The 11,456-nt window shown below is 42.4% G+C and overlaps 1 protein-coding gene across 1 annotated transcript; it reads left to right on the top strand.

Moving 5' to 3' along the window:
- Positions 1–1,317: 1,317 nt before the first annotated feature.
- LOC116035434 (thrombospondin-1-like) lies at positions 1,318–10,511 on the top strand. The gene is made up of 22 exons (XM_031278440.2): positions 1,318–1,559; positions 1,657–1,740; positions 2,080–2,639; positions 2,734–2,812; positions 2,948–3,037; positions 3,134–3,243; positions 3,566–3,691; positions 4,145–4,241; positions 4,344–4,517; positions 4,612–4,788; positions 4,883–5,056; positions 5,144–5,424; positions 5,505–5,723; positions 5,829–5,936; positions 6,340–6,499; positions 6,602–6,720; positions 7,057–7,291; positions 7,443–7,670; positions 7,756–8,027; positions 8,123–8,220; positions 8,324–8,463; positions 8,568–10,511. The coding sequence occupies exons 2-22, from the start codon at positions 1,677–1,679 to the stop codon at positions 8,573–8,575; spliced, it is 3,519 nt and encodes a 1,172-aa protein (XP_031134300.1). The 5' UTR covers positions 1,318–1,559; positions 1,657–1,676; the 3' UTR covers positions 8,576–10,511.
- Positions 10,512–11,456: the final 945 nt, after the last annotated feature.

The following is an 11,456-nucleotide window of genomic DNA, read 5'->3' as shown; positions in this document are numbered from 1 at the left end:
CTGTATCCACAAATATGCATGCCTATGTGCAGAGATGGGCAGTATTTCAATTAAATTACTACTACTTACTCCTCTGTACTTATAATTATCGCTCTTGAAAAAGGTATCTGTTAATTGCCCAGTCTTAATTGTCATCTGAAAGAACTATCACCGGGGCCTAACTTGTCAGTTATCCCAGTTGCATATTAATTGTTCACTCAGTCAGTCAATGGTTGCTTTGATTGACAGAAACCACCCAGCATGCACCCCTAAATTTGCAGCCTCCCGCCTCCATAATTTGCCAAATCTATGGTGTCGGAAATTAGTACTGATGAGAAGACCGGTTCTTTAAAGTAAGCTGGTTTGTGTCGTTCAGCCACCACTAGCAAACCGAACGAGAGTCTACATGGAGAAATGTTCCAGGTGTGCAGCAGAACAATTTTTTTTTTTACCCCTCAGATCTGTCCTGTGGCCCTGTAGGGGGGAACAACCCCTAGGTTTTAAACAAAAGCAAATCATTTTTAAGAAAGGCACCTCGTTTTTCTTCTTCTAACATTAACATAACATGATTTAATAGATGTGACACACAATTAAGTTATTTCCCACACAAATTAACACAAAACAAAACATTATTTTCCACTCATTATTTGGATTATCTCACATGTATTCACTCACTCCATTATACATGTATTGTATAGCCTATGTTTAGCATTTGTACTCAATAAATACGTTTCAAGCTTAAAAACATGCTTGTTGTGGACATGCATGTGTCATACATTGCTTGAACTGTTTTTAAACGTTATAGGCAACCCAGAGACAAGTATCCTACCTCCCATTCTAAGACCAGCACACACTTGCATTCATTACTCAATAAGTCCCCTGGCGGCCAGACTAGGAATAGCAAAATGAGAAGCACACCATGACCCAGTAAATAGCCTGCTGTATGCCATATAAATATGAGCTGGAATTAATACATAACTGTAGTTATGAAATGTAATGTTTAATAAAACTTCTGAATCCACTCATAACTATTTTTGTATTGCCAGTCGACTGAATTAATTGGCCTCCTTACTTTGGATCATATTAAAAATAAATAGATACTTTTTTTAGAAAACGACAGCTTTATGCAATTAAGATTATTTGACGAATAATTAAACTTTTTATTTGACCGGAAACGACCAGTCTTGGCTCCAGAGCGTGTATGAAATATTTGTCCGGTGATGGAAATCCAGCTCAGGAATGCATTTTTCCCCTCTGTGTGCGTCTCGGATGTTACTCTGACTGGATGTGAGGTAAGAAAACAAGTCCGTCCCTCTCTCCTGCAGCCATCCCATTGGTTCAGGCGGGACCTCAGGAATGTCCTCAAACTGTTTAAATAGCACTTGTATCGGTAGGATAAGTCAGTAGAATAAGTCTAAGCACCGGAATAAATCCCGGACAGGATCTCATAGAGACTTTGAAGCGATCTACACGAAACTAATGAGCCTCTAAAAGAGCTACTGGAAGAGAAACGGGATACATACTCGGACAAGCAAGAACTTCTTTCTTATCTTTTTTCAGAGGGGATTTTCATTTTAAAGGTTTGTAGACTATATTATTTTGTATCATTATTTATTTTTGACAAAATGTAGCCTGGATGTGTAACGGCTTGTTTTGTTATTCTTGCACTTGCAATAGGAATCACTTGAGATTTCGATATGATGCTGTGTGGCATCTTTTTGCTGTTGATGCTTTGGAGCTGTGAAGGCGCAAGATTGGCAGGTGAGATGGAAAAAAGTTTGTTAATAGTGGGTTGTTGTTTTTTTTACCTGTAAAAAAAAAAAAAGTATTTCCATATTTAAATCATCCCTACAGGGACTTTAACTGTAACTTTGATACGCACTAACATTTTAATAATATTCTATGTATATTAATAAAGTTATATTTTTATAATGTTTTGCTGTTGTATAGTCCTAGTAAATATAGTATATTTTATATATTTCTATATTTATTTATATAAACTTATTACTTTGGGGTTTCTTTGTTTTTATGCATTTTCATGCACACTGTCATTATGAGAGAAAAAAACTAAACAATGCTCTTTCTTTTCTTTGACCGCAGAGAATCGGGATGATAACAGTGTGTATGACTTATTTGATCTGGCCCGGGTAAACAAGAGAGGCAATGGAGTGAGTTTGGTCAAAGGTGAAGATCCCTACAGCCCTGCATACAAGCTCCTCAATGCAGACCTGATCCCCCCAGTCCCCGATAGCTCCTTCAGGGACCTCCTCGACTCCATCCAGGCTGAGAGGGGCTTCCTCCTCCTGGTCAACCTGAAGCAGTTCAAAAAATCCAGGGGCAGCCTTTTGACCATCGAGAAGAATGACGGATCCGAACCCATTTTCGAGATCATCTCCAACGGAAAGGCGAACACTCTGGATGTGGTCTACTCCTTCATGAACCAGCAGCAGGTCGTGTCTATCGATGATGCTGATTTGGCCACTGGACACTGGAAGAACATCACGCTGTTCGTTCAGGATGATCGAGTGCAGCTTTATGTCGGCTGTGAGGAGATCAATGTATCAGAGATGGATGTGCCAATCTACAAAGTTCTGTCCCAAGAGGTGGCAGACATTGCCAGGCTCAGGATTGGAAAGGGAGCTGTCAGGGACAAATTCAAGGTGAGGTCTACACAAGCTCACATAATAACTGATGTATGTAAATAAAGGTTTAATAGATCCAAGTGTCTCTTAACTGGAATGTGTTGTCCTACAGGGAGTGCTTCAAAATGTGCGCTTTGTATTTGGGACCACTCTTGATGCCATACTGAGAAATAAGGGATGCCAGAGTGGAGGTAAGTCTGAAAAATAAATCAAACATATAATGTGCCCTTAACTGAGTGGATCTTAGTTGGCTGCAAAATATGGAATACCACATAGTTCTCCAGTGAACATAAATAATTTGTCTTCTCTCCCCTTTTCCCGTGCAGCTACTTTAACTGATGTCATGACCCTGGACAACCCAGTCAATGGCTCCAGCCCCGCTATTAGGACTGATTACACCGGCCACAAAGCCAAAGGTGAGACTTCTCCTCCCCAAAGTGTGTCTCTGTTCTATTGGCCAGTTGTAAGTAAGAGGTGAAGTAATTTATTGGACTCTTCTCTCCTGTATTCAGATCTGCAGTCTGTTTGCGGCTTCTCTTGTGAGGACATTGCCGGCATGTTTAAGGAGCTCAAGGGACTCGGTGTGGTTGTTAAACAGCTGTCGAATGAGCTCCGCAAAGTGGTAAGCTCCAAGGGCTATCAGGGTCTGCTCTTTGTCATTATTCACTCCCTCTTTTCCTCTCGTCTCCAACTTCCCCTCCATTTCTCAGTTAACGCATTCCCAGTGCGTAGCCACTTGTCGCTGTAATGGCAGTCCCTGGCCAAGTCCTTAATGAGACCCATGTGTATACACAAATATGTTTGGCTGTCAGTTGCATTTGCACTGCTTCGCTAGAGTCAAGCAATGTCTTAATCACGGTGTCGGTCAGTGATTCATTTGTATTGGAACTTTGGCAAAGGGAAAGTTTTCCATCCTGAGCCACTCTCTCTCTTTTTTCCTCCAGTCTGAGGACAGTTCACAGCTGAAAATTCAAATGCACATCCACAGTGGAATTTGCATCCACAATGGCATCGTTCACAAGGACAAAGATGAATGGACCGTGGATGGCTGCACAGAGTGTACCTGCCAGGTAAGTGTCATCACAGATGCTGGAATGCAACCTTTAAACAAGCCAGGAATCAGCTGAAGAATGACGCTGCCCTGTTTCCTGTATCCCTGCTGTAATGAAGTGATAATAGTGTTTATGTTAGCACCTCCCTGTATAACCACATCACTTCTGTCTGAAAGCCATCAACACTTGTTCTCGACTAGCAACAAAGCAGCATGGGGACTTTTCCCCCACCAGCAACATCTAGTGAAGGTTGTTGTGTAATTAGTTAGGTGTTAGTGGAAGAGTGTTGGGGAGGATTATGTTTTCTATCAACACAGCAGGAGTGTCATGTCCCTGATGAAGATCACTCACTGTAAAATATAATGATTAGGCTTGGAACAGCACTTGCAAAGCCTCTGTTTTTGTCTGTAGCCAGTCAACCAGTCAGCTCATTCATTATTCTTGTACTAATTCAACTGTTCCTCTATCCAGAACTCTGCTACTGTGTGTCGCAAAATCTCCTGCCCTCTGATCCCATGTGCTAATGCCACCGTGCCCGACGGAGAGTGCTGCCCTCGCTGTGGAACACGTACGCTTATTTTTTAAATCTGCTGCACTTTTCATCTGATATTCTTTATTTCCTTCTTGATATCTTTTTCCCAAGGTAACTTTATGTCTTCTCCGTCTACAGCGAGCGACTATGCAGAGGATGGTTGGTCCCCCTGGTCTGACTGGACCCATTGTTCGGTGACTTGTGGTCGGGGCATCCAGCAGCGTGGACGCTCCTGCGACCGCATCAACAGCAACTGTGAGGGCACCTCTGTCCAGACCCGTGACTGCTACCCCAAGGAATGTGACAAACGCTGTAAGTCACTGAGCATTCTTAACACAGCAAGTGTGACAATATATTTTCTCTGTTTGAGAGCATGATGAATTAATTGTGTATGCATTGGTAACAGTCAAACAGGATGGTGGTTGGAGCCACTGGTCTCCCTGGTCTTCGTGCTCTGTGACCTGTGGTGAGGGGGTCATCACCCGGATACGCCTCTGCAACTCCCCCACACCCCAGATGGGTGGCAGTGACTGCCAGGGAGAAGGACGTCAAACGGAAATCTGCCAAAAGTCACCCTGTCCTAGTGAGTTGAATATCAGTAGCAGAGTATATACAGTATGTAAGAGTGTCTGAATTGAGGAGGACATGCTGAATGTTGTTTTTATGATACTTTTTAGTCAATGGAGGTTGGGGACCTTGGTCACCATGGGACACCTGCACTGTTACCTGTGGTGGAGGAGTCCAGATCCGCAAACGTCTCTGCTCTGACCCCGTCCCCAAATTTGGAGGAAAGGATTGTGTTGGAGATGCAACTGTGACTCAAGTGTGCAACAAACAGGACTGTCCTATTGGTAAGCATTTAAGATTGAACAATTATTAAAGAAGTCATTATTCACAACAGATTACTCTTTTAAAGTACAAATTATTTTTCTCTACAGATGGTTGTCTCTCCAGCCCATGCTTCCCTGGCGCAAAATGCACCAGCTTCCCCGATGGCTCTTTCCGGTGCGGCAAGTGTCCACTTGGCTACGCTGGGAACGGCATCACATGCAAAGACATTGACGAGTGTGAAGAGGTCCCTGATGCTTGCCACACATATAATGGAGTCCATCGCTGTGAGAACACTGAACCCGGCTACAACTGCCTGCCCTGCCCCACACGTTTCTCAGGTCCTCAGCCCTTTGGAAAAGGAGTGGAACAGGCAACTGCTAAAAAACAGGTTTGAGTTATTACTTACTGACTACTGTGGCTAGTAGACTAGCTGCTTGCATTTTTTTAATTCTCTGTAATTTTCTTTAGGTTTGCAAACCCCGTAATCCTTGCCAAGATGGTAGCCACGACTGCCATAAAAATGCAAACTGCATCTACTTGGGCGTCTTCTCTGAATCCATGTTCCGCTGCGAGTGCAGGCCAGGATATGCCGGAAATGGCCGTATTTGCGGAGAGGATAGTGACCTGGACGGATGGCCCAACACTGACCTGCATTGTGTGGAGAACGCCACCTACCACTGCAAAAAGGTAGCCAGACCCCACATGGACAGAAACACAAAAAGGCATTATTACCCATCCACACTCTATTATTATGATGATTGCCTCCTTAACCGCTCCTTTGTTCCTTTACAGGATAACTGCCCCAACCTTCCCAACTCTGGCCAGGAAGATCATGACAAAGATGGCCTGGGTGATGAATGTGACCATGATGATGACAATGATGGGATCCCCGATGATAGGGTGCGTCATCAAAGCAGTTTATTTTAGCCCTAAAGTGTGCTTTTCTCAGAGACCAGACATAGCAATCAGCAGCAGCTATCCTTCCTTTGGGCAGTAGGAATGTAAAGTCTCTATGTTTGTGTGCTTTCACCAGAGAGTGGAAAACATGTAACATAGGATAAAGCCAGAATTGAGGATGATGTGGGTTGTTGCCCATAATTCTTAGTGTGTATTTGGAAAGTTGGGCAAAAAAAATGCTGTGGTAATAATTACCAGATCGCTTGCAGTGGAATATCACATTCCAGCAAAAGTTAGAAAAAAAACAAGCCTTGAAAGCAGTTTTGTTTCTATTAATATAATTTCTTTGAGTAATGACCCATTTTAGTAATTTAATTATGCTCTTGATATTTTTCTATGAATTTAGGACAACTGCCCAAAAGTGTACAACCCTGCCCAGTATGACGCAGACAGAGATGACATTGGCGACCGCTGTGACAACTGTGTGTACGAGGCTAACACTGACCAAACCGACACTGACAACAACGGAGAGGGTGACGCCTGTGCTGTTGACATTGATGGTGATGGTAAGTGGTTTCTGCAAATTCCATCCAAGGTATCTTTCATGCCTTTCCTTAGCCATAAAAAACATTTGCACAGGCTAAGATAAGTATGTTTTGACTCAACAGGCATTCTGAACGAGAACGATAACTGCCCATATGTTTACAATGAGGACCAGAGAGATACTGACAGGGACAGGGTGGGAGACCATTGTGACAACTGCCCTCTGGAGCACAATCCTGATCAGGTAATGTCAGATTTCATCTTTCCATTACAAGCCATTCTGGGTAACATAGATCAATGTGCCATGTAACTATGTAGAAGTTCCTTCTTTAATGAAAGAGAGGAATGTGACAGCTTTGAGGAAAAAGAGTGCATCTATTCATCCACCTTTGGAACAAATATGAATGTGTCTGAGGGGACATTGCTTGCATACCTGAAAACAAGGGGCTACATTTAAATCAGTAGCACCTCTCATATTGAGGCTTGCAAAAAACAGTGAAGGGAGGTATTTGAAGTGAGGACAAGACTCTTATAGTGTGAGTGGGAAATCTCATCATAAAGGAATTCTGTTCTCCTACAGATCGACTCTGACTCAGATCGCGTAGGAGACAAGTGCGACAACAACCAGGACATTGACGAGGACGGTCACCAAAACAACTTGGACAACTGCCCCTACATACCCAATGCCAACCAGGCAGACCACGACAAGGATGGCAAGGGTGACGCCTGTGACCATGACGATGACAACGACGGCATTCCTGATGACAAAGACAACTGTAGGCTGGCATTTAACCCTGATCAGCTGGATTCTGATGGTGAGTCAGTCTCTCAACGTTGTGTCATATGTGGTCTTTTGAAAAATTGGTGCCATTTACCGGACAAATAGTGCCTCAGTTAAATTATTTCTTTTGGGCTAAGTTTTGTAGCTCCTTCTTTGTGACTTCAATGTCTATTTTTTCCTCTCAGGTGATGGCCGTGGTGACGTGTGCAAAGACGATTTTGACCAAGACAATGTTTTGGACATCCATGACGTGTGCCCGGAGAACTTTGCCATCAGTGAAACAGACTTCCGCAGATTCCAAATGGTTCCTTTGGACCCCAAGGGCACCTCCCAGATTGACCCCAACTGGGTGGTCCGGCATCAGGGCAAGGAGTTGGTGCAGACTGTCAACTGTGATCCTGGCATTGCTGTTGGTACGTAATACACAGTCAGACATTTCGTTGCATGAACATAAAGTGGTAGCGAACCACTTCTAAACCATCTCTCATCTTAATTTAGGCTTCGATGAGTTCAGCGCAGTGGATTTCAGTGGAACGTTCTTCATCAACACAGACAGAGATGATGACTACGCTGGGTTTGTGTTTGGCTACCAGTCCAGCTCACGCTTCTACACTGTGATGTGGAAACAGATCACACAGACCTACTGGTCCCACACACCCACAAGAGCTCAAGGCTACTCTGGCCTGTCAATCAAAGTGGTCAACTCCACCACCGGGCCTGGTGAGCATCTGAGGAACGCACTGTGGCACACCGGAGACACCCCCGGACAGGTGAGAGTAGATTCATTGATTTAGGGTTCGAGACATCATTCTAGACCATGTTTGACACTTTTCTCATTTTAACAATCGCGACTTATCCTTTTCAGGTGCGCACTCTGTGGCATGACCCCAAGAACATTGGCTGGAAGGACTTCACCGCCTACAGATGGCATCTGACCCACAGACCCAAGACTGGTCTTATTAGGTAAGTTCAAAACCTAAGAAGCATGCCCTTTCATTCAATTACAAATCTGCATAATTTATATAAAAATAGCAATGAGCTCATGTGATTACGTTTTCTTTTTTAGAGTGGTCATGTATGAAGGCAAGAGAATCATGGCCGATTCTGGAAACATTTACGACAAGACCTACGCTGGTGGGCGACTAGGCTTGTACGTCTTCTCTCAGGAGATGGTTTACTTCTCAGACCTCAAATACGAATGCAGAGGTAAGCACATAAGCAATGGTTTGAAATTTAAAAAAGACTGGTTTCATCACCTTCGACTTTATTTGTAACATGTTTCCTTTTTTTTTTTTTTTTATTTCTTTCAGATACATAACTGGACCACAGAGCCTTCCGTCCGTCAGTATGAATATATAATACGAGAACTGGATCAATTTCTCTTTAACCTTTTTCTTTTGCCAACTGCACATTGGAGGAATGACGAGGAAGTGAGCTAACATGAGGTAAACTGACCTCAGGACTTGAAGCCAAATGAAAGTTCAATGATGATTCTGCACCACTGCACCAAACTCAAATAGTGAGCGCAGCTTTGCTCAGAAGACATTGGCCCTCTCACCTTGTCATTTTATTGCTTTGCACACCTGAACGATTGTCGGTTGGCAGTATTCCCCTATGGATGAGGGACCAAAGGGAAGAGTGTTCCATGTTTTTTATTTTTATTTTTGAGCATTAATATACATCTGCTGTGGACTCAAAGTGCTTGTTTCAGTATGAAGAAAGCAGTAGGATAACTTTCTTAGCCCAGGGTAAATATACCCCTTGAAGGAACTGTTGAGGGACCATGGACAGTATGGACTGACTATCAAAAAGAGTGAATGTTGTTTGTGTGTTTGTGCATGTGTGCTACCCAACAGGCATTGTTATGAAGACAACCGCGTCAGTTGTTTAGTTTTTATGTCTTTTAACAACCCCTTACCCCACCCCAAACAGACCTGTCTACGAGGTCTCGTATTTAACCGAGACTTAGGGCTGGCCCAAAACATTTGCCTTCTCAGGAAAGAGCACAAGAAGAAACGAGGAGAGCACAAAAAAAGGACAGCACAGGACCCCAAAGCAGGCGCACTAAACATTGCTTTGGAACAGTAATTATTAGCAAATATTATGTTAATATCTCTAATCTTTACTGAATTTGTCAAGGGACGTAAACAGCGAGGCCAGTCTATTTCCTGTCATGATTAAAGCATTGTAAGTATGGCTGTTTGTATAAACGTATTCATCATAGAGGCTTTAATTCTCGCTCGTCTCTGCATCCTATGCAATTTATTCCAATTAACTTAAATCAATATCCACTAATGGCAAGATATGGCAATATATTTGACCAAAACAGTTAAAATGTAAAAGATTGGCATCACTTACTGTATCTCTAAATATTCTGCTTCTGCACAGTGTGCATGACTGGTGTGCCTGAGCTTGTGTGTACATTTCTGACAAGGAAAAATCAAAGGAAACCCTTTATGTACAAATATTACCTCATTAATTATTTTTGTATGAGGCCAGAAAGACACAAGAATCACTTGTCTTAGCAAAAGAGTATACATTGGCTGGCTTCTTTTTTTTTAGTAAGACTCTAATATAATTGATATGCTGTATATTAAAGGCTGACATTTTTGGGAATCCTGTGGGTCACTTGATTCCTGTGGGATTCCCTTGGGATGGGAGTCAATTTCACTATTCATCATATGACAGGGACTGGACAGGAAGAAACGTCAACAAGAGCGAGCGGGACGGGAATCACAATAACAATAGGTCAGTTTTTATATGCAGTTCTAGTTTGAATAAAGGCTATTTTCACAGGAACTGGATGGGACGGGAGTCATTCTTACGGGCTATGACAGGACAGGAGTTTTTTGTGGGATGGGACAGGAGTGAAAATCCACTCCTGTGTCACAGGAATGTAAAGGATTAAAGAAATGTTGTCTTTTGTTGTGCTTTATGTTTTCCCTGTGCATTTGTTTTGATAAATTATTATGTTGGTTTTATGTTGAGGTTATTTCATTTGTGTAGATATATGCTATTTAAATAATTTATCTAGAAGCGTAGCCTCATATGGAAGCGTTTCTGTCTGTATAAACTTATTTGCACACTGCCATGAGGATGTCTTTGTTATTTTGGTTTTTGTTTGGGTCCTTTTTTAATTATTAGTGAAGCTTTTCTATAAACTTTGTACTATATTTTCTACCCAAAGTGCTGTTTATACTCCTACCTTGTATTTTGTAATGTCAAGTGAACATTAAACACTTCAGGAAAAAAAGTATCTTGGTCAGTTGGTGTCTTTTTGGGCAAACAAATAGTCTCAAGACTTCTTTCTCAGGGATTTTAAGACTTCATGTCTACTCTGATTGAGGTCTTCTACCTAGAAAAGCAAAAGGAGCTGAGCCATTCGGTGTCAAGCAACTGGAATCCATTAGTTTGAGTCCAGTGAAGCCTTGGAGAAAGGGAGTATCCTTGGGAGTCAACAGCAGGAAAACGCAATAACCCACTTACACAGCTCATCCTTATAGATCTGATTACACATTACAGAGGCATCTCCTTACACCCCTAAACAACGACACTCCATGTGAGATTTAGGCATAATGAATGTTGCACTCTAAAGTGATAAATGCACTCCCTTTGGGCACATAAATGTATGGCTGTGATCCACTCTTGCCAGCAAGAATGTGCATTTAAATTCCAGTTTTTCATAAAAATGTCTCAATAAAACTTGACAAAGTAGATGAGGTATCCATAGACTGGGTCTGCAGCTCGCTGACTGTTATGCTGAAAGAGCCTGCACCGGTGTATCACCAGCAAGCAGAATTCAGACTGCTAATTTAGATGTTTCACAGGGCCTGACAGAGCTGTAATCTAAGGCACTAGTGAAGGCCGTGCCAGAAAACCCAGACAGTCTCAGTATGCCACAGGTCTCTTTACATTCAGAAGTGACCTCATTCTTACCACACTGAGCTCACTGTGTTTCCATTACCCCAAATGAGCGGGCATATCTTTTCCACTGAAGATATATCGTGTCAATTAAATATATGGTATTTTGTAAAACAGACAAAAACGTATACATATGTATGCTGCATGTGTATTTATGGAATTATTACAAATGTATGAAATGATTCTAATCTAGTGGTGTCAGTCTGTAAAGTGTTTGCGTGTGCTCTGTTGGATCTGTGCTGAGGTGTCTGTTAAGATTCCTGAACAGATAGCGCTGC

This window comes from Sander lucioperca, chromosome 18 (genome assembly GCF_008315115.2).
Source record: "Sander lucioperca isolate FBNREF2018 chromosome 18, SLUC_FBN_1.2, whole genome shotgun sequence".
Classification (NCBI taxonomy): domain Eukaryota; kingdom Metazoa; phylum Chordata; class Actinopteri; order Perciformes; family Percidae; genus Sander; species Sander lucioperca.
This window is presented reverse-complemented; position numbering and strand designations above follow the sequence as displayed.